The following is a 24,086-nucleotide window of genomic DNA, read 5'->3' as shown; positions in this document are numbered from 1 at the left end:
CAGCTACAGCAGAACCATGCGGCAGATACTCCAGAGGTTGTCCCAGGGAAGTTTGACTGTGGAGGAGAACTACAAGGAGATGGAGATGACACTAGTGAGGGCCAACATTGAAGAGGACACCAAAGCAGTGCATGATGGCTTCACCAACAAGATTTCTTTCTAGCCCATGACCAAAAAATTATTCTTAAACCTCTATTCCCTAGAGAATTGTGTGATGGTCAAATCAGAATGAGAGAAAAGAGAGAACAAGAGAAAGAAAATAGTGAGGCACCACAGAGGGATAGGAAAAAGAAGAGTGATACACCTGAGAGAAAGAATGATACACATGAGAGAGAGAGAGAGATAATTCTAATGAGCCGGATAATGTCTGTTTCAGAACACCTATTTTGGACCTACAAAGCTTTCCTAGCAAATCCCAACCCCCCACCAACCCGCCACCAAAACCAGAACCTAGAAGAGGTGAAAAGAACTTACTTACCTTGAATGGTGAAGCACAAAGGAAGGAGGGTGCACAAAGAGCCCTGACGAGGAAGCTGCAGGCGGAACGAGGTGGTGTGAGAGAAGGAGGAGAACCATTGCGGGAAGAACAATAGCCTCACGGGAGGGAAACGCGCTGTCATAGGAGTTGCCATCACTGGTACGAGTTGCGTCGCGAGAAAAAAGGTGTTAAGGTAGATGATTTTTGAAGGAGGTGTTATTCATTAAGGGTAATTTTGTAATTTCAAGGTTGATGAAGGAGGGGGGGGAGGAGTGTAGGATACAAGTATGGGAGTGCAGGAATTTTGTAATTTTGTAACATAACTAACAGTAAATCGTGAATTTTGCCAACAAAATATATCATGAATGCATGCAATAGGCATATAACTACACATACAAGGTAATAAAAAAATCCTATTCATCAACCTCCATAAACTTGATCTTTGCTTGCCTTCATTCTCATCTCAAAATAAAGAAATTTTCTCAAGTTAAATCTCATTCAACATGATTCCCTACACTATCTCATACAATCATTCACATACATCAAGGCACACATAATAATTCAAGGAATCCATTAGGCTGAATTTTTCTTGCAAAATAATCTCAATGAGCAAACATGTTCACTCTTCTCACCTTCTCATTGGTAAAGTTGAATATCTAGAAACACTTAAATCACAATTCAATAGACAAGTTCATAGTTCTGTTAATCAATCAACTCAACTCTGACAAACACTAAAAAAATTTCCAAATAGCGAGGCAATTTAGGTTGTGATGGGATCAGACTTGTAATGTAAGGTGGATGTCGAAAGAAATAGGCAACAAAGGGCTCCAATCAAGATAAACAATAGTTACTCAAAGTTCAGGGGGACTTTTACCTTCTTTTCCACCAACCCTATTCACTTTGATTTTCACTCCTTCTCCTCCTTTTCTATTTTTTTATTGCAATTGGGTCAATTTCTTTTTCTTTTTTCATTTTAATGTTTATTTGATTGACTTTTGATCCTTTTATTTGATTCATGAGAGAAGGAGTCTGAAATTTTCTTTTTAATTTTAATTGGTAGAACCTGCATTGTCAGAATCAATTCACTATCCCTTTTTTCCATGTCAAAGATCAATTCAATACAACACAAATCAAGTATCAAAGAAAATGTTCAATCAGACTCATCTTGGGAAACTAAGGGGGAATTGCTCAAAAGTATGGGTTCCCATGAATGCCTATGTATGCCTCATCTTTTCATAAAAGTTCAAGCATCGTTCAAGGATATGCATGTCAAAACAAAATATAAAAAGGATGTTGTTGAAATGATTAATCACACACACCAAGAGAATTATAGCTCAAAACTCACATATAGGAGGGAGGCTTAAAGAGAAGTCTACAAACTTTTCTACTAATATTCCTCCACTTGAGAAAATTCATGTTACCCCAATGCAACTTAATTTTTTTAAATAGAAATAAGGTATCTATAAAAGCACAATAATTCAACCACAAAGAAATTTTCACGAATCACACATCTTAAGAATAAAAACAATGAGAGAGTCGTGTCATATAGTCTCCAGTAGGGGGAGCAACAACGATACCCCTTCCCACACTTATATAATGCAGTATCCTCAATGCACTCAGAATAAAACATAAAAGAAGCAAATACTAAATGGGAAATAACAAAAATATTGAAATATAAAACTAAAAATAAAATACTAAAAACTAAATAAAAGGATGCTACTCTAGGTTGCCTCTTAGAAAGCGCTTGTTTTACGTCTCAAGCCTGACGTGTGAAAAGGGAAGTAAATCAACCGACCTCAAAATGGGTGATGATACCTTCCTGAAATAATCCTCTAGTATGATCATCCACTCCATAGCCAAGAGCTTGAATGGTGATGTTATCTCTCATATTCTAATCTTTTATACCCCCTCCATGGTGGTCCTTTAGAATGATATTCCTTTTCAAAGGGTCTTCCTTCCCTGCACTTGGCGAGGCTTAGCCACATTTGTTTTCATTTTATTAGTAGCTTGCACAAAATTACAAGTAGGGGAAGATGAATTATTTGAAGAACCAAACACTTTGAACTCTTTGTCTTCATCACCCAACCTCCAAATTAGTTTCCCTTGTGAGACATCAATCAAAGGCCTTCCTGTATAGAGGAAGGGTCTTCCAAAAATAATTGGAATTCTTCATCCTTCTCCATGTCCAAAATCACAAAGTCATCTGGAAAAATGAATTTCCCAACTTTAACTAGCAAATTCTCCACTATTCCTCGGGAATAAATAAGAGTTTTCTTTGGAAGCACAAGAGAAATGTAAGTGGGTTGGGGTTCTTGTAACCCTAACTTCTTATAAACAGAATAAGGCATCAGATTAATGCTTACATACAAATCACTTAATGTTCTATCAATTTTCAATTTACCAATAGTACAAAGAACTGAAAAACTTCCTGGTTCTTTAAGCTCTCTGGTGACAATTTTCTTAAAACCACAACAGAGCAATCTTCGTTGGGGCCAACTATAGCAAAGTCTGCCAACTTTCCTCTATTTGAAATAACTAGACTAATCTAGCAAACCGCCAATCCTGACTCTTGTTTTTCAATCTTTGAGGGAAGGGAACACTTGAGGAGGTGTTAGTACCTCATTCTCAATAACTAGACTAATCTTGTTTTGCTTTTCTCTAGACACAATTTTCAACAACTTTTGTGTTGAAGCCCTTGAGAGATGAGGTCATTCTAAGGCCTATCTGTGACATGCAAGGTGATCGACTTATTGTGTAAGGACTGCTTGGTAGTGCTCGATTTTTTAGCTTTTGTGGTTATGATTTGAACAAAAGGTTTAGTTTTATGAAACTATAGAAAAAATTATTTATATCCATGTATATATATATATATATATATATATATATATATATATATATATATATATATATATATCATCTTCATTTTCTAAAGGTTCAAGTGAAATAGAGTTGTTGCATGCAGGAAAGACAGTCTTTAGGTTTGGGAAAAGTGTAAAATTTTTTTTTTACAAGGAACAACATAGAACAAATTCTTGTGTACTTTTTACCTTTATGAAAATAGAATTATGTTAGCTTCACAATGTAAAAAGTAGAATTCTTTTTGGTTTTGTGAAGAGGTATAAATTAACCAATCTTTGAACTATTTTTTTTTATGAATTAATTTACCTTGCTAGAAAGATAATAAAATTTACTTTAATTCTGTGTAAAAAAAATTCAACAATAAAATTATTTACAAGGCTTTATAGAGTTTTGAATCTGCCTATTTTCCGAAAGGTAGGGTTTTTAATGCATGTTCCTTGAATGTATTGAATTGTTTGAATTTTGACTAAGTGTTGATGATTTGCTTTATTAATTTTTGTCTAAGTGTTGTGTGATGATTGGGTGATTTCCATGTGAGTTATAACTATGAAATGCCATGTTTTAATTGGAGACTAGGAGGTGTGACCTCGGGCACTGTTGCATGTGACGTTTTGGGTGTGACCTGATTGGTTAGTAACTAGGGACGGTAATGATTTGTGCATGGTAGTTGCAGGGACTTAGGCATGAGTCCTGGTGTTGACTAGAACCCTGCTCTAGTGGACACACTATGTCTCAAAGACGTGTGCTTTTGTGTGCATGATGCAGGGGCTCGACACGAGTCCCAATGTGGACTAGAGCCTTGTTTTAGTGGACATTATGTGTGTCAAATGACATGCAATGTTTTGTATTAATTCACAAGGACTCAGACACAAGTACCCGTGTGACTAGGATGTTTTATCCGAGCGAGTAATGTGCTTGAGAGATGTGCAAGTGAACTCCTTCAAGAGATTCACGTGGGGGAAACGTGCTAGAAGTTGTGAGAGCTCACTAGATGATGGTTGATTGGCGGTCTCCACCATGAGGTGTGGATGTGATCCCTGTTTTGTTTAAGTCTAGATGATTCTCGGACTCAATTCGCCTTCAACGTTATTTTGTACCTGTGCAGCCGAGCCCCACGGTGATGATAAAGTAAACCCTCCAGGAGGAGTGGTTGAAGAGTGAGTCCTCAAAGTTTAGGATGGCCTAATAGAGTGGTACCTAAGGTATGCTCGCTAACTTGCTATTTCTTGGGGATGTGAGGCTGAGTTTGTGGTCGTGTTTTCCACTAAGCCGACTTGGCAATCTCGACAAATGCAAGGCATAGTCGGTAGGTGAGAACCTGCCATTATGACATGGTGCAGGTGTACTCTCAACAGTCATCCAAACTAAAATGTTGTAAGACTACTGAGTTCTGGGAGTTCCAATGGTAGCTGGCCAATGTGATGTATATGTTGAGTTAGTGAAAAAGTGACTCCTTAAGATGCGTGTGAGATCCGATAGATAACCACATCGTAGTGGTTGCTAGTCTTATGTGTTTTGACTTGTGTTTAGGTCTTTATGTGTCTTGGCTAACGAAGTAGAAAGACTCACCTTTACATTTTTATTTTTGGGGTTAGATGGAGCCAGAGTTTCTTCTTGAGCTTGATTGTGGAGGATGGTGTAGCAACAGTGGTAATTGGTAGGGAGCTTCCCCATGGAGGAGTCGGGTGGCTCATTCAGAAAAATAGTAAGGAGGATTTTGAGGAGGATCCAGATGAAGATATGTGGGATGCTTCCTCACGAGAGTCTTGTTGTTAGGGATCTTCTGAACTACCAACCTTTTGTTTTGCTCTTCTTGCACACAATTTCTTCCCTAGGTATGGGTTAGTAATGACTGCTCTAAAGACAGTGTTTCCCTTTCTTTTGCACATGTAGGGGTAGACCTAGGTTTAAGATATTTTGTTGGTACTTGCAGTTATCATTTCTTTATTATGTTTAATTTAGGACATATTCACACTTAGATTTATCTTCAATTTCAAGCTCGTTACTTGTTGTAATGAATCAACCTTCATATATCAACAATTTAAGTTTATAGAAATTGTCTTTCTCTTCATTCAAAAAACATATGGTTTATAATTGGAACGCATATGTTTTTACAAGATGGTTTATATTTTCATCAAGACTTGCATGTATTAAGGAATAAAAAGAAAAGAGAAGTTTACTCATGTTTTGTTAAAGTAAAATGTTTCCACAATTGTATTAATGAATACCTTTACAAAAAAAATCAATTTACAAAAAGGGAAAAGTGTGTGTTTATTCATAATAGATTTTAGGTGTTAGAAAGACTACATGAAATAGGTATCGTTATAGGGGATGGTTTTATCTATTAGCTTCACAATATCTAGTTAATTTGACACTACTATTGGCAATCCTATACTGATGCATCCCTGAGGTGTCATTATATCTTTTAACATCGTCGCATAAAATTCATACATAGATTAACTAATACCACATTCTTGCCACAGTAGCCAAAGTAAGTATATACCGTCACAAGCAACTTGCTATCATTCACCATTTGAGGTGTACACACATTAACACACACGAACAATTCCTTACTCAAAACTCAAATAAGTCACACAATATCATCTCAAACTTTTTGTCTCCCTAAAAATGTAAGAGCACACAAGACAAACATGGACAAGTCCACACCCCAGTCTTAATAGGACGAGTTGCTTTGATACCATTATTGTAACACCTAAAATTGGGGTTTACAAATACACTTTAAATACCTTTCATTCATCTTTATAAACAGGTGAGTTCAAAGCCTTTTCATAAATGTCATAATAGAAAATGAAAAGATAAGGTAAATTTTCAATGGAATTAAACTTTTCATGAAGGCTCCCCACTTCTTTTCTTTTCAATGAAAGCTATCAACTTGAAAACAAAGCGGTTTAATTTTGGAATCGTATACAACATACATATTTACAAAATGTTGTTTCATTTAAAGCCACAAGTTGATGTACATAATAAATAGTTAAACTTTAAGTAGAAACCTTCATATATGAAATAACATCATGTATATATATATATATATATATATATATATATATATATATATATATAAAGATTTGAGATAAGCCTCCATGGCCACCAAACATTAGTTAATAAGTATCAAAGGTAAATAGTAAGTAAATAAGATGACTGAATACACATAAAAGTTCCTTAAACCTTGGTCTATTCAAATTAATACACCAAAGTGAAAAACCTAGTCTCAGAATAATCCATATATCCAAGCTCTGTAGAATAACCGCACCATCAAGAAAGTACATGCCAGATGAAAGTGAACCCGCCAATGAGAACCCAATGAATAACTCTCAAAGGGATCCTCCTACACTCAAAGATGCTAACCCACAAGCAAAGATCCATCCTAATGCTCATCAGTCGAACCTGAAAATGTTGGTGTGAGGAGTGAGTCCTCCACTCCCTTAAAAGCCATAAACAAAGAAATATCACACACCAACCTACACAACCACCACATGTAGTTCACTAACAAAGAATGCTCATGGTATCCTAGTCCACAATCTATCTCACGCATTATCATATCTTGGGCCTCCATTGCCATTAAGCCCCACTGGCGTTAATGGTCTTACACAAACACTACCACTATGCCTCTCATGCCTTAATGCTCTTATGCAACGTATGGATGACAATTAGGAGGACACGTCTCATGTCAATATATGACATGGAACTCTCACCAACCATGGATACGACTCTGCTCTAGTCAGGAATGACAAGTGAGGCTTGTGAGTCTTCTAAACTAATCGGATATTTCTTTAGTCGGGTTATCACAACTCAACATTCCCCCAGGTTTCTTTGAACCATTTGAACCGTCCCCTAGTGTACCTATTATATGTCATTCATCTCTCTTCTAACAATTCCTCACTCATTTCATGATGAGAAGCATTAATCCCTAAATAATGGTTGTGTCAATACACGTGAATTGAAGTTAGAGGACGTTTTCCCATTGAGTATAGGGTCATATCCCCAACTCCCAACATAACCATATCTCTAACTCTAACACACTTTTGCTATTGTGTTCATCCATTCCTTTCTTTTTTCCTCATTATGTATGTCGATCCACATGAAGCTTCTGACCGTAAATCCTTCTCCATCGTGCACACATACAAAGCAACAAGAGAGGAAGGAAATTAACTCTCTTCTCTAGGGTCACCATTAACTATCTTCCTCATACAAGAAAATCAACCACCATCATCACCATAAACATAATCAATTCATGAACATAAATTTGCTACAATGTTGAGGGTCAGAAATCCCAAATCCAAAACCAAAGTACAAATTATAACTCAAAATCATATAATAGAAGTAATATCATCAAAGAAGCAATCTCATAATCGAAACAATCTCATCATAGAAGCAATCTCATAATTAAAGCAATCTCATAATAAGAACAATCTCATTATAGAAGCAATCACATAATAAATTATCATGTAACATCATCCAATAAGCATAAGGAATCTAGTTCATGAAATGGTATCCCAAAGTCCAAGTAAAAATCCACATAATTCATAATAAATAAAAAAGTAGCACATGCTTATTTTATTGCATTGCAGTACCATCATCTTATAAAATCAATATATCAATCATCTCTTAATGTAATTTCATGAAAGTTATCACTATAGAAATCCTTGTGTGTCTAGTTTTGAAAATGGTATCATATATCATAATAGGATCACTACGCACATAGAAATAACCCTTTTACTAACATATGTTTGAATAGGACAACAATTAGAATCCCCTCACATGCTCCTCGCCATTTTAATTAGATTATTAGTCAAAACAGTGAAATAAATTATGAGTGGCCTCAAATTTTAAAGCTTATCATGTCTAGTTTTCAGGGAAGTTCATCAAAATGACATATCATTCCTAGATCATTCCCAATTCACAAAACAAATAGTAAAGGTCAAAACAAAACATCCAACAAAACTGTCATTTTTGTAGAAATTATAGAAAATTCATTTCTCACTCAAATTGAACGTATTTTATATGGATTCATATGCTCCAAATGTCTAATTTCATAATATAATTTTTCTTTAAGCATTAAAAGTCTCAATCACTCTCAGAATTCGATTTCGTGAGACATGACACAGCATGAATTTTCACAAACACCTTATGTGCATAATTTTTTATATCAAACAACACAACAATCATCATATATATATATATTAAATGACTCTAAATTATCTCTTGGTATCTTTGTCTTGCTTCCATATAAGCTACTTCCTCTTATTATTCATACCATACATGATAAAAGCATAATTTAGAAGAACCTTTTCCCATAGAAGTCCAATTTTCGAAAACTCTATATTTTTCTCTAAGTTTTCATTCATTCTAAATCAATTTTTGGAGTCCAAATTTCATTTTTCCCAAAATAATGCAAAATCACCCTAAAAGGGTTCAAAACTTGATTTTTACATAACTTTTGCTATACAAATCCACATTCGACAAACTTTATATGCTTTCCTGGGTTTTGGGGGTCAAGGAACCCAATTTTGGCATCGAAAACATCAATGAAAACCCCAGAAGTCCACTGGGATTGACAAAGGCAAATACGAAAAATTCATAACAAAAAATTAAAGCTCTACTACCCATTGCAACCACACATATACCCAAGGATTTGGAAAAACTACCCCTTACCTTGGTTCCAAAGATCTACATGTTCAAAATGGAAAAATGGACCACCCACTTGTAGCTCTTGAAAAACTCTACCACATAAAAAAATGTAAGGGTAAATGATAGGATTTGAAGGAGAAAGAAGGAGAAGTTGGAAATCCCAATAGAAATGGGAGAGAAACCTACCTCTCACAAACCAAGCACCAAGCCTTTCTTTCTCTCTGCTAAAACTCAGCTACCAACCCTTAGGGTGAGGGGTCTCTTAGTTTATGTAGAGGCCTCAAAATTAGGTCTAAGGGCTTTTTAGTCATTTCCAAAATATGATTTTTTTTAAAAATATTTTTGGACATATGTAAACATCATATTTTAATTAATTTGAATCCAATAAATAAACCATATTGTCACAAATAATTTATGAGTTAAAGGCCTTTAAAATCACTCAAATCCAATTTAAAATAAAATTTTTATGATTAAAACACTAATTATGTTCAATAAATTAATTATTAATGCTTAATAAATTATTTCCTTAAACAAAAAAATGAAAATTCTTAATTATAGTGAAACTAATTTTATCAAGGCTCAAAATGATTTTTAGTCTAAAAAATTGCATAATTACAAAAATGTTATGAGAAGATTTTTCTTACTTTGAATTTTCTTTGACTATAGTTGACTGAATGTTGACCAATGGCTTTTAGGCTTAAAACACATCTTCTTTAAGCCTAGAATTAAAATTCTATAGCACTTATCCATTCAAGGATATGACACAAACAACAATTATTTCACTACTTAAAATGTTATAACGTTAACTATTATGTTAATTTTTTAAAATAAATATCAAACATGAAAAATTAATATAATTAAAATTCTTCGGAAATTAAAAATTTCTCCCCAAGACCGCCTGTAGGAAATATTACCCTTTCCTAAATTAAAAAGTAAAAGGGGGGTAAATGTGATTTTTCAAACAAGAAGGCATAATCCCGGGAGCAGTATGTGTACATTTTTATACTAATTAATAATTTTTGCGTGGTTTCAGTATACTTTATCTGCATGCGGTACACTAATGCGTACAACTTTAATGAGTAAAAGTTAAAATATCATCCCAGAATTAATAAGCAACTAGGAGACAGCAATTTAACAGCTTTTATTAAACAGCAAACAAAAAAGTATATAGACTGTAGACAGAATAAAATATAGCATCCTTCGGTCGTACATTCTCAATAACATCAATATATGAACAAGTATTACTAAATAAGAGTCCTCATGTACATAATGGTGCAGTCAAACGGAGCTATCGACTTCCCATGCCAAAATACAATGTACAACAAATCTCCATCCATTACGTTGTAAGACATAATATAGGGGATATATGATTAGATTACAACTATTGTTGCTCACAACATTGACTAGATAAAATCAAACTCAACAAAAAGGCTAAAGAAGGAAGTTATCTATCATATGGTAAACCACATCAGCACCATCAGAATTCAACCAATATGTTTTCACCTGAGACCAAGGCAAAACATTAAAAAATTAGAAAAAGACACAAATAACATAAAAAAGATTGGCATGTTTTGCAAGAACAATCTACATATGATTAAGAACTCGTAGGTTTAATTGATTATTCTCAAAACAAATATGGGAGAGAAGATAAAGAGCAAGGGTATATTAAAAATCTGGGACAGAAAATCTAATGTGCAAAGCCAAAAATGGTTAATTTGTATCAAGAAACAAAATCGAAAATGATATAAACAAACATGAAGACTCTCATATATTAAATATATAAAACATGAGTCAGATGTATCAATGGGTTATCATTTTTTGTCACCGATAAGTTCCACTTCCACATGCCTCTTGGCATGTTGACAGGTGGCACAAGCAACATGTTGGAAATCCCACATCAGCTAATGACATGGTCAAATTAAAATATGTAAATGGAGGACAACCCTTGCCTGCCTTACGAGCTGGTTTTGTAAGGTTGAATTAGACATATAACCCACAACCTAAGATGATATTAGAGCTTATCCTTGAGACTATCATTGGGCATATCGGCCATCGGTCCATCCACTATCAGCCAATCCTGCAAACTTCATGCTTGAGATGTCTAGTCCTCAGCATGAAGGGGTGCGTTCGAGATCCCACATTGACCAATGACATGCTCAAAAAAGGTGTATATAAGAAGAGAATAACCCTCATCTTACAAGCTGATTTTTTAGAGTTAAATTGGACCCAAACACAAAATTCCAAGACTAGCCGATTTTGTAGGGTTTTAGCAAGGCTCAAACCCATAATTCTATGAAAATCTCACATCAACTAGTGATATGGCCAAATTAAAGTATGTAAGTGGAGGGAAATTACCACCTTACAAGTCGGTTTTGTAGGGTTAAGTTAGACCCATAACCCACATTGTAAGACAACAGTCCAAAAGGTGCAAAATTCCTCTCCTACGGACAACAATGACATCATGAAAACATAAGGTCAAATTTCAAGGTACTATTTTGGTATTCCATGGACTTTACCAAACCAAAATTATTTAAGATCATCAGGTTTACCTGATCCTTTTGCAGTCCTAGTCCATATGGCCTCGTGGTTTATATTTGGGCTTGAGAAAAAGCTGTTAACTTTGTATTTTTGGTTGAAATTTATTGGAACTCATAAATCATACGCAAGACTCATTAAATAGGTATTGAGACCTGATTTTGTAAGTCTCAGTAACTTTCAACTAATAGTAAAGACTCATACTATATTTTGCTTTAGTTTTATGCTATTAAGTTTTTTGTATTTTTGTATATGTTTATTGTTTAAATGAGAAAAATGTTTAAGACATGATAATTTCAAAAAGTTTAAGTAAGCATGTATATTTGGATTTAATGTTTCTTCTTTCAATAATAATAATGTGTTACCTGAATTGTACTGTGAGCAACGTATCGTTGTTTACTTTTCTGAAAGCTAACATCCACACGCTCCCAAGATACCTGAGTGAGCCCCCTTATCATCTCCTCTACATAGGGTAAGTATAAAAAAAGTCAGAAAACTAGGAATTACAGGGCAGGCTAAGGCACAAGAGCAGGACCAATCCTGAGATTTTCTGGGCTCAGGGCGAAACAATAAAAAGGACCCCTTTTATATTTAAGTATTTGAACTAATAAATATATATTATATTGTATTACTATTGTATAGTTGGTGCAACTAAGATGAGGGTAACCACTGAGATAACTGTAGAATGAAAATATTAAAAATATTAAATAAATTGAATGCAATGCTTATGTTTGATCATGGTACGTAAGCAAAGTTACTTAAAAAAATGTGACCATGTTGAACAATGATATGTTAATAGAACTGAACCAGAAATTAGGTAAAGAAAGGAAATGCTGAAACCCAAAAAAGATGAACGCAGAGACAAATTACACAATCTAGGATGCTCAATAGTCCCATGGTTCTCCCTTTCCCCTTCTTTCTACTACAAATCCACAGACATGATTTGAAGAGTAGATGAGATGGAGAATGGAAAAGAATAAATCTATTACTGATGAATGAAATCTGAATAGAACAGGGAGAAAATTATCCTTCCAAGGGATTTTCCCTTTATACAAAGAGCTACTTCTCAATTCCTTAAAGCTAACAAACAATTCAGAACAATAACTCCATGTACTCTCTCCAACTATATAAGCTAGGTTTTTGCCCTTGCTACTATAACCACCTAACTAACGTAACCTACTCTGTAACTAGTTCTAAAACTTCTTGGATCCTATCTGTGTTTCCCCCCCTTGAAGTTCCATCTTGTCCTCCAAGAGGAAATTAGGGATTCCCCTTCCTAGATTTCCTGCTGTTCATTTTCACACAATGCTTCTCTCTGTTGATTCAGGATAGATACCTGTTAGGAAACAATTGCAAGGTATGAGACTTGAGTCATGGCATTCTAGTAATTATAGTGCAGTTTTCCCAGGGTTCTTATCAACTGGTATTCCTTTCACAATTTCTCTCAACTGCTAATGAGCTGCTTAGATAGTGACCCCAATTGAGGACAAGGTTTATTTTTAGGAGGGGTGTATTGATAGGATATAAGGAGAAGAGAGAGTTAGTTAAGATATTTAGACTATTAATGAGTTAGTTAGTTAGAGGGATCTATTAGATATAAATAGGGGAAGAAGGATAGGAGAGAGGGGGAATTGTTCATTAGTAGATTGAGCATTAACTCTTTGTGAAAGGAGAAATCTTTTGTGAAGGGGAAACCCTTGGAGGAGAGTTATCTCTCTTATTTTCTGTTCTTCTCATCCTATTCAATAAAATTCTGTCTTTTCTTGGTCATTTCAATTCTTGGTTCCTGACAAATTATCAATCAGAACAACACATACCATCCTAAACATGAAATCTATGATAAAAGTCATCATCTTCCTAAGTACACAATACTACAACATTGAGCAGGAGCAATAGACATAGTCAACAGAAATCAACATCAACATTATATTACGAAAGCCTTTTTAAAGTAAAGAAATGACCTTCTAAGTCAATTATTTGGCCTCCAATATTAGATGTTTTATTGCGAATTTCATCCGTAGTCTCTCCTTCAACATAAACAATGTGTGGGTATCTCTCATCAATTACAAGAAGATTGGACTAGCACAAGAGAAGGAACAGAATTTAGTCTCTGAAACCATGTAAAGAATTAAGGAAGACTATTATCAAAAGGTTTGTCTATACCTTTGGAAGTTCATGTTGACGACGAATTGATGAGGTACGCCATCCTACCATATCTTAAAGATAAGTCAAGAAATATCAAAATATGAAAAGCATTTCTTTATCTTAACGAATGATCTGCAGCATTGTGCCAATTTATGGTTTCAGGTAAATTACTAATTTTCTAGCCAAGGAGACATTGGAGTGTAATGATTTACAAGTTCTTTATATTAGAACATACAAACTGCATCTGCTAACTTTGACATATGTGGTTTGACTAGATTCATTAGGCTTAAGCTTATATGGTCAAAGATGAATTATTATTTAAAACCTAAATATAAAAGAGGATACGATCATAATTTGCATTTGCATATGCCACTCGACGCTTAAATGCACGTAAAGCTGACCTACACCGTCACAAACAATTAGATTGTTAATAATACAGAAACAAATACTAGCATTTCATGAACTTAACTGATACTTTAATACTAACATAAACTTTAAATCGTCAGAGTCATTAACCATTCGCAGGAGCAGAGGACGCTTTCCATCATCATTGTCCATGAGGAAGAGATGCTTCCCAGATCTCCCTGCAACTAAATGTGCAGTTTCAGATGCTCTTCTCTCAAGGAAAGGAAGACCGCAAAGAAATGGAAGCTACAAGAACCGAAAGATAAAAAGCAGTAAGAGACAATATTGCAAGTCCAATATATGCACTTCATGCCCAACATAAAATCTATGAGCAAACTAACAAAGCCAAACAAAGCACAATAGTGTTTCCCTGCAGCTATAATCCATGGAAAATTAAAAGATTCAATGCAACTCAATGTTTTATGCTTGTTCAAACATAAATATTTAGAACAATTAATAAGACCATTAATCTAAGGCAAGTGAGTTACAGAAAAATATGAAAACCCTTTATCTCTTACACTACTAATTGAATATTTTTCCCTTTGTAAATTTTCATAAAAAGTAGCAACTTGATTCACTACTATGGAAAAGGAAATAAATAGAAATAAATACACTTCCTTTTTATATGAGATTGTATAACAATTAAGAAAAGAAATAATAGGCTACTACTTGAGTCCATTTTGTATTATCAAACTTTCAAGCATGTCTTTGAATATCCATATTCAATATCAACCTTTGAAGATATCTAATAGGGACATGGGTATTATAGGGTGCCTAAGTTTCATATTGAGTAATGTCGGATGCTTAATGGAGTACTTAAGTGGCTTGATTCTCCCCCCTTGACAGTTAGCTTTAAATGGAGGGTTCCCATAGTGCTTTGGTGCTTATCAATTGGTATCAAAGATAGTTGGTAGTGTCTTAGAAAGGCATGTCTATGGAGTGGCAGCCAAGAAAGGTTGAGGGAAGCCTTCTAGAGTGCAGCCACCGGGATGTCAGCTCCTAGGGATGGTACTATGATAGGGACTAAGGTATTATGGAGTGCCTGAGTCCCATGTCAAGTAGTATGCAATGCTTAGTGGAATAGTTAAGTGGTCTGCTGTGTTTTCCCTCCTTAGCAGCTAGCTTTTAAGCGAGAGTTCCCCAAGTGCTTGTGTGCTTATCAATATCTAATTGTAAAAATATACAATTGCAACCAAGACAAATTCAGTAGAAAAATATCTTTCTTGCCATACATATCACAGTTATAAACTGACCATCAGAAATTCTAAATGCTAAAAGACATAACTACTGAAATCATATGAACCAAACCACTTTCCTTTCAGAGTTTAAGTTAAGTGGCTTTCAGGAAATAAAAAGGAACTAAATTTAATGATTTCACTAACTGTAGAGAGTTTGCACTTAAATACCATCCATGTGCACCTATCTTGTAAGAAAATCAAAATGCCAAAAGATTTTATGTCTGATAATTGAAGTAGTTAAGTGAAACAACAGGCACAAAGAACATTACAGCTACTGTTCATAGCAAACTTCAGCTACCTGTTTATTTCCTCTTGAACCGAGATGTGGTGTTGCAAATGTTATAAAGTTCATGGGCTCTAAACCAGCAATCTTGGCTTCATAACTCTGTTCAAGGAATTGCTTTGAAAATTCTGTTTTCTCTTCATTGAAATAGTCTCTACTGGTACCAACAAGTGCCAATGTTGAAGAATAATCATAAAGTCTCCCAATAGCATATCTTGCCACCAAGCCTCCTAGAGAATGCGCCACAAAGGATATCTTCTGCACCTCTGGCCAACGTTTAACAACAGATAATACCTGCATAAATATGAATTAAAACTGAAGATATATATGTGACTGAGTGAGTCGCTGCAAAGCCAACACTGTAAATGAAAATTAAGAGAGATTAAGATTGTAAAGAGAAAAAAAAATGATCATACTATAATTACCAAAAATACCTCTTCAGCTAGCCTCTCGCCCATTGTATCAACACCATCAAACGTCAATTTTGAAGAATTGCATTCACTGCCTGTCCACAAATTATCAAGCAAATGCAATTAATGTTTTTCTTTATAAACAATGCAAAAAATAATAAGAGCGAAGGATTGGTAGACTTGGCAATGTAAGGGCTAGAATCAGAAGATTAATAAAGCAGGATGATTTAACATTTAAGAAATTAAGAAAAAACTAGTCGACAAATTTCTTCAACAAAACATCTTGTGTTTGTTGAAGATGTTTTATATGACCTAGATCTAAGGGAAAGACCAAAAGAATTTATTCAACCAACAAAACTAGAACCTTGAAACCATCCATTCATTATCCCACAACTTGGTGACTTATAAGAAAATTAACAATCCGTTGATACAATGCATTTCAAATTCCCCAGAATTTTCAATTTTCAGATGCAGAGGAAAAGGAGCAGCTAAATTTTGACAGGAGGTGGGAATGCTTACGGTGTACAATCACTTTATCTGGAAGCTTCTTCACAAACTGCTCTGCAGCATATCTCCAATCAGCAGCACTGAAATATCAAAGTACATTTCACTGTAAAGGTAGCCACTCAACAGAGAATGTATATATTACCCACAATCTATTACCAAAATCCTAATGAACTTCCATGCTCAGGAAACAAAAGATAACAGAGCTGAATTATCTAATTAACAATAGCACAGAATCCAATCATCCATAACTCACAATGAGTAGATAGAAATGGAATTCTGCTGGATAAATCAATTCCCAAACTAAAAGAAATGTTCAGATCTTGAAAATGATAAAGGTAAAAAGATAACAATAAATTACAACAATTATTATGGATTCATATTTAGAAAAAGAAAAAGAAAATAATGCACGAGACTAAAGCAAAGCCCTAAAATGATTACATTGACCTATTAGCTTTACTTACACTTCCATCATTCTTGATATTACACCTACTTCCCTTCCATTTCTATACCTTTTTTATTTTCTTAGCATATTGGATATTATATAAGAAACGGCTGGAACACAGATGCAGTTTTTCAACTAACAAAAATATAAGGGTGTATCTATTTCAAGCTTTGAAAAGTGATTCCTGCTAATGTGAATTTGAAAATGTTTGCTACAAGTTTTAAAAATATTTTCCTAAGCCCTGTTGATTAGGTTGAGTCATCCTCAAGTTTGACTTTGTTTTCATTCCAGTGAAAATATTAGAAGATACATGCAATCATGGTTATCAAACTCTCGAGTTAACTCGCTAACTTTTACGAGTTTACGAGTTTACGAGTCCACTTGTCCTCTGCGAGTTGACTCTTGAATAAACTCTTTTTTAGTAGACTATGGGTAAACTCTATAAACTCTAAGTAAATTCGGTAGACTCTCGAGTTTATCACCGAGTCAACGAGTTAGCAAGTTAAAAAAAATTAAACCAATATGTAAGTCATTTTTTATTGTTTTCTATCTGTTTAGCATTCAACATACCTCCATTTAACATGTTATTCTCAAATACAAAATTCTCACCTTTAATAATATCAAACCCTTTTCTCTAATAACATCAAATTCTCGATGAGAATGATCTATCACTACTATAACCTCAACAAGTTATTGTCTAGTGGTGATGTATTATTACTAGACTTAATTATTTAAATATTCTGAACTTTATGATTTACTATTTTGTTTTATTATATTGTTGAAATGTTTAATTAGTATATTATTTATAGATATTTTGTTATTATTTTTATATGAAGTAAACTCTTACGAGTCTACGGGTTGAATCTATGGAACTTTCACTGAGTCTGCATAAACTCTCGAGTTTGATAACCTTGTCTACAATTACATAACTTAAGTAATAACTTGGGTTGTCACTCTCACTATTTTTTTCTTTCATCATTTGAATTTTGAAAAATACTCCCGTAATAATGGGGAAGTTGAGCCAGAAGCACTTCTATGAGAGAGAGAAAAAAATATCAGGAAAAAAATAAGAGAACTTCTGCAAATTAGCTTATGCATAAGTTAATTTAAGCTTATGCAGAAGCTCATTTCATTTTTAGCCTTAAATGTAAGCAAACAAGTTATGTTATTGTGAGAATGAAAATCCATATCAAGGCGATGAGGTAAATGCAAAACGTTACCTCCCAATGATTCCGTTAACCATAATAACAAGGTGGTGAGGAGCCGGGTTGGGCGCCGCGGCGGCGGCGGCGTCGAAGAAGTCCTGGCCGGCGGAATCGACCTCGGTCTTGAAGCAGCCGCGGCTCATTCGGCGGAGCAGTTCCATTTTGAGGGAGAGACTGGGCCGGGCGGGTCTGGATCCTGGATCGAAGCAGAAAGGGCGGAGCAGTGAACGGGTCGGGTCAAGAGTGGGTACGGGGGGTTTGGGTCGGAGCACAGAGCCGGAGTCTGAGGCCAGCATGAAAGAGGGTTTAATGTTGTTTGCGTGATTTTCACTGTTCAGTGCGGAAAGAAAGCACACAAAGTTGTTATGATTTGATTTAGGGAACCTTTTTGCTGTGGTGGCTTGAGGTTGAAGGGACCGGGAGCAGTTGCCAGTTGAATGGTTCCCTCGCCTCACCTGACCTCACCTGCTTACTTGGTCAATGTTGACAACATTGTTTTATTGCAACTTCAACCCTCTATATCCATGCATTATTACATGACCATTTCAACTCATGCCCTTGCATTTGAAAGTTGTTCTAGATTTTACTCAAATTTAGAAAATATGCATTCGAGTCAACAGAATGTATATATAAAATTTATTAATCAAAATTATTTATGTTTTTTTTTTTATCAAAATTGGCAAAACCTTCATTTATTATTGTTGTTATTCTTGCGTAGGGAGGAATTTGTGCTAGGAATTACATTTCTATTTTCCTCAATTATAAACCTTTCGTAGTCCAATCAATAATTAATCTGGAGTGTACTGGTTTTAGATTTTGGTACGATTACGAATTTTGGTAAGAACATTTGATGTCCACTGTGGGGCCACGATAAAACATATCTCGCGACCTCTTGTCAATCCTCTCACACTCATTCATGGTTAGCACTCGATTTGGCCTCAAATGTGAGACCCCCTCATAGACTTTCATCCTCGTTCGACAGCTATGACAGACATAGACACTCTACAGCAACTTCAAAACCACATCACGGAGATAGGGTGACGCCACGAGAAAGAATTGACAAAAATGGTTAGCACTCGATCTGGCCTCAAATGCGAGACCCCCCCTCATAGACTCTCATCCTCGTCCGGTAGCTATGATAGACATAGACACTCTACAACAACTCCAAAACCGCATCACGGAGATAGGGTGACGCTATTAGAAAGAATTGACAAAGCTAAAGGCTGATCATAACCAGCTAGAGGCTCGTGTCAGATGTCCCCACGGCGACAAGCAATCCGCCCACACCTTGCCTGAACGCACCCAAGGGGAACCACACCCCCCAACGCACAGGCAACACTGTAGATGATTTGAGTCTCTCCCGCGTGCATCGTCCAGTGAAGACTATTTGTCGGCATCCTTTTGTCGATCGCATTATGGAGGCAGACATACACTTGTGGTGGAAAACACTCAACCTCTACACCAACGATGACCCAATCCTATGTCGTGTCTTCCCTAAATCCTTCAAGGGAGTAGCATTGATCTAGTACGATTGAATCCTACCTAGGTCCATAGACAATTTTGAAACTCTCGTCAAACGATTTAGTGCCAGTATGCCACTAGCAGGTCTCACCGCATGACCTTGACTGCCTTGGCCAGTTTGTGACTAACAGACGACGAGTTCCTCAAAAAGTTCATGGACAGATTTGAGTGCATGACCGTCTAGATCCAAAACCTCAATCTTGAGGTAGCATTGCATTCCATGCTCCTCGTCTTATGCCCTGACAAGTTTGTAGATAGGTTGTGCAAAAAATCACCCAGTAGCATAGATGAACTATGCAAACGAGCCAAGGACCACATCCAAAGGGAAGAAATGTCCAAATTCTGGAATGAAGTCGGACAGAAGCGCGACAAGTGCGAAGCACACACCAAGCCCAATTTGCACAAGTTGGACAAGAGACATAAGCCAAACAAGCGCGAGCCTTTCCCCAAAGGACTCAGGTACGAGCATTACGCACCCCTAACGACCAATCACACCATGATTCTTGAGGAAGCATTCAACCTGGAGGTACCCATTCGGCTACCCTAGACATAACATTGAAGACACAACCAAATACTGCAGATATCACTGTGGTATTGGTCATAACATCAAAGACTACAGGGCCCTAAAGGATAAGATAGAAGAACTTATACAGGCTAGCTACGTAGCCCAGTTTGTTAAGAGACCAGACAATCACCAAGTATAAGCAAGACCCGGAAGACATTAAGAGGAGCAGCACAGGAACTAACACCCATGCCAAAAACTGATACTCCCCAATAACTCCAAAACCGCATTACGGAGATTGAGCAACACCACTATAGCTCCAGTACGTGTCATCCACGACGAATGATATGTATCCAAGACCATGTCATTATGTCTCTAGTACGTGCCACCCACGGCAAGTGACACGTATGCAAGAACACACCATTAGGTCTCCAGTACGTGGCACCCACAGCGAGTGACATGTATGCAAGAGCTGTAGAAGCAAGCTTCATGATGATGAATCAAGTTGATTCAAGTAGTTTTGATAATGACAAAGATGATGACAAAAAGCCCAAAGAATGATTTCAAGATTGATTTCATGAGAAGCAATCAAGAAGATTCAAAAATCAAGAGAAGTTTGATTTCAAGATTCAAAGAGAATATGAATTCAAAATTCAAGAGAAGAAATCAAGAAGACTTCACAAGGGAAATATTGAAAAGATTTTTCAAAAAACAAACATAGCATAGTTTTGTTTTTCAAAAGAGTTTTTCTCAAAATTTTCTAAGTTACCAGAGTTTTTACTCTCTGGTAATCGATTACCAGTTTCATGTAATCGATTACCAGTGGCAAAGTTTGATTTCAAAAGCTTTTAACTGAATTTACAACGTTTCAATTGATTTTAAAATGGTGTAATCGATTACAATATATTGGTAATCGATTACCAGTGTATCTGAAAGTTGAAATTCAAATTCAATTGTGAAGAGTCACATCCTTTCATAAAAAGCTTTGTGTAATTGATTACATGGTTTTGGTAATCGATTACCAGTGATAAGTTTTGAATAAAAATCAAGAGATGTAACTCTTCCAATGGTTTTCAGGTTTTTCTAAAGGTTATAACTTTTCCAATGGTTTTCTTGACCAGACATGAAGAGTCTATAAAAGCAAGACCTTGATTTGCATTTCAATAACTTTTGACAACCTTTACAAATAACTTTTTCATATATTCTTTTACATCTTTTACACACAACCTTTGAACATCCTTTTGAATTTCTTCTTCTTCTTCCTTTGTCAAAAGCTTTCTAAAGTTTTCTGGTTTCCAAACCATGAAAACAAAAGTGTGTTATATCTTTTCATTCTCTTCTCCCTTTGCCAAAAAGAATTCGCCAAGGACTTATCGTCTGAATTCTTTTTGTGTCTCTCTTCTCCCTTTTCCAAAAGAACGAAGGACTAACCGCCTGAATTCTTTTGTGTCTCCCTTCTCCCTTTTCAAAGAATTCAAAATGACATAGTCTGAGAATTCTTTTGATTCTTCCCTTTCCCTTATACAAAAGATTTCAAAGGACTAACCGCCTGAGATATCTTTTGTATCCCCTTCACAAAGTTTCAAAGGACTAACCGTTTGAGAACTTTGTCTTAACACATTAGAGGGTACATCCTTTGTGGTACAAGTAGAGGGTACATCTACTTGGGTTGTTGTGACTGAGAACAAGAGAGGGTACATCTCTTGTGGATCAGTTCAAGTGGAGGGTACATCCACTTGGTTGTTCAAAGAGAACAAGGGAGGGTACATCCCTTGTGGATCTTTGCTTGTAAAGGTTTTTATAAGATTGAAAAGAAATCTCAAGGACCGCAGGTCGCTTGGGGACTGGATGTAGGCATGGGTTGTTGCCGAACCAGTATAAAACTCTTGTGTTTGTCTTCTTCTTCCCTACACTCTTTAATTTCCGCTGTGCACTTTAATTATCGCTTTTACTTTTGGTTAAGTTTCTATTTTTGTTCTTTACTTTCTTAACATTATAGTAAAAGCCTAATTGAATTTAGTAACATTAAGAAGGATAGATTTTTAATTAGTAAAGGTTCATTAATAATTAATTCAACCCCCCCCCCTTCTTAATTATTCCGAGGCCACTTGATCCAACAAGAGCTCCATTACGTCTCCAGTATGTGTTACTTCACACGTGACATGTATGAAAGAGCATGACATTACATCTTTAATACGTGCCCCTCGACGGGTGACACCTACACAAGAGCATGGCACCACGTCTTTAGTACATGTCACTCCACAAATTGACACATATGCAAGAGCACGACATGTGTGATACACTAGACTTGACAAATCCAAGGCCCACCCTTGGTAAGTCTCATTTCTTCAACAGCTTGCAAAACCTAGGGTCCACCTTTGGTGAGTCTCGCCAAAATCCAAGACGGACACGTCACTGATCAATCTTTCAAAGGTTCATCAAAATTTCCTCAACTAACATGTCATACCTCGCCTGTAAAACCAAAAACATGTCCACCCCAGACAACTTGATAGGAGCAGTCATGACAACAGCTGTCTAGGCTCAGGGGCTTGACAAGCCTCACAAACCTACAACTTGCACACTCGTCGGGGTTACCACTCTCGACATCGGACAACACTCGTCCATACTTAGGGGCTCGACAAACTGGACACCCTCTCTTGGACATCAGACAAACTCCCTCAACACAAGACAAACTCCCTTAACACGAGATAATCTCCTTTAGCACCAGACAATCTCTTTCGGCCGCAAGATGGATCAAAGGTTGGGGGGCTTATGTAGTGTCCAAGACCCATAAAATACACATGGAATCCTACTTGACACTTAGAGACACGCATCAACCCTCCACGCCTGCCCTCCACTTGACACCAAAAACATGTCTAACCTAACTATTTTTCAAATGTATTTGAATATTATATCCATTGACAGGTAATTAATTATGTATAACACCACACATTATCTACAAGGTACGATTATCTTCTACCTTTTATCTATAAGCAAATGTTTATCTCTAACATTATCTATAAGCTCTCGACTATTATCTACAAGCCAGGAATTATCTATAAGGCTACAACAACCCCTACAAACAAGGACCAACACCCTCACTCAACTAATATAAATACAGGTTCCATCGAACCCCTCTACATGACTTGCTCACACACTCAACGCACGACAACAAGCATGTGCCCCCCTCTCTCTCTCTCGCTCATACGAGCTTTGTTTAAGCATATACTTGCTTTACTTTCCTCACTCATATTCTTACTTGAGTGTCGGAGTCCTCTATTTTGCAGGTCCCCCCTCTTGTCATTGGAACCTCTCCAAGTTGACGTGCGAAGTTCGGGACACCACTCAACCACGTCCACCCTGATGTGTCACAGTTTCGGATTTTGATAAGAACAAATACCTTGCACTGAGTGTCATTTAGTAGTTCCTACGGGTATTTGTTGAAGTAGATATTCTATCTTTCCTTATTTATGTGTATCTTTGAGTACACAAGCATAGCCAAATAATGTTCGATCTTGAGTCTCTTCGTCCATGTGCTACTTGACATGTCCTTGTTGTGACTCAACGAAGTACCTTTTACAGAGGCTGATGCAATCTTACCCCCCCAAAGGCATTGGATAGAAAACTACAAGAAGATTGGGCCAAAGACGCAAGAGAAGGCCCTAGGGTTCTCATGAGCCTTAGGGTAGATTTCGGACCCATGGGCTAAGTATGAGCCCACTTATCTTTGTACATATTAGATTAAGGTTTCATTAATTTTGGTCTTTGTATTTAGGGCTCCATAATGTAGGCAGGGTACCCTAGAAATATAGGATTTTTCAGCCCTTGTATTTTAGGGCACCTAGACTAGTTTTTGTATTAGGGGTAGTTTTGTAATTTCACATGTAATAAGTGAATATTTGATGTG

At 36.1% G+C, this 24,086-nt stretch overlaps 1 protein-coding gene and 1 long non-coding RNA gene across 2 annotated transcripts; both read right to left on the bottom strand.

Moving 5' to 3' along the window:
* Positions 1 to 6,430: 6,430 nt before the first annotated feature.
* LOC114408154 lies at positions 6,431 to 9,240 on the bottom strand. The gene is made up of 3 exons (XR_003665834.1): positions 9,173 to 9,240; positions 9,011 to 9,078; positions 6,431 to 6,742 (listed from the first exon to the last, which is right to left on the bottom strand). It is a non-coding gene; the product is annotated as an uncharacterized LOC114408154 (long non-coding RNA).
* An 867-nt stretch (positions 9,241 to 10,107) lies between these two features.
* LOC114409564 lies at positions 10,108 to 18,664 on the bottom strand. The gene is made up of 10 exons (XM_028373065.1): positions 18,172 to 18,664; positions 16,522 to 16,589; positions 16,027 to 16,097; positions 15,608 to 15,886; positions 14,154 to 14,317; positions 14,012 to 14,067; positions 13,685 to 13,737; positions 13,483 to 13,600; positions 11,887 to 11,984; positions 10,108 to 10,489 (listed from the first exon to the last, which is right to left on the bottom strand). Exons 1-10 carry the CDS (start codon positions 18,450 to 18,452, stop codon positions 10,418 to 10,420), a joined length of 1,260 nt encoding a protein of 419 aa, XP_028228866.1. The 5' UTR covers positions 18,453 to 18,664; the 3' UTR covers positions 10,108 to 10,417.
* Between the last annotated feature and the right edge of the window lie 5,422 nt (positions 18,665 to 24,086).

Source organism: Glycine soja, chromosome 4 (genome assembly GCF_004193775.1).
Source record: "Glycine soja cultivar W05 chromosome 4, ASM419377v2, whole genome shotgun sequence".
NCBI classification, from domain to species: Eukaryota; Viridiplantae; Streptophyta; class Magnoliopsida; order Fabales; family Fabaceae; genus Glycine; species Glycine soja.
This window is presented reverse-complemented; position numbering and strand designations above follow the sequence as displayed.

Coding starts and splice junctions, on each gene's coding strand:
- LOC114409564 (XM_028373065.1), bottom strand. CDS start 18,452: ATGCTGGCCTCAGACTCCGGCTCTGTGCTCCGACCCAAACCCCCCGTA. Junction 14,068..14,153: donor TCTGACGATTTAAAGTTTAT/GTTAGTATTAAA, acceptor GTGACGGTGTAG/GTCAGCTTTACGTGCATTTA. Junction 13,601..13,684: donor GTCAACATGAACTTCCAAAG/GTATAGACAAAC, acceptor CTCTTGTGCTAG/TCCAATCTTCTTGTAATTGA.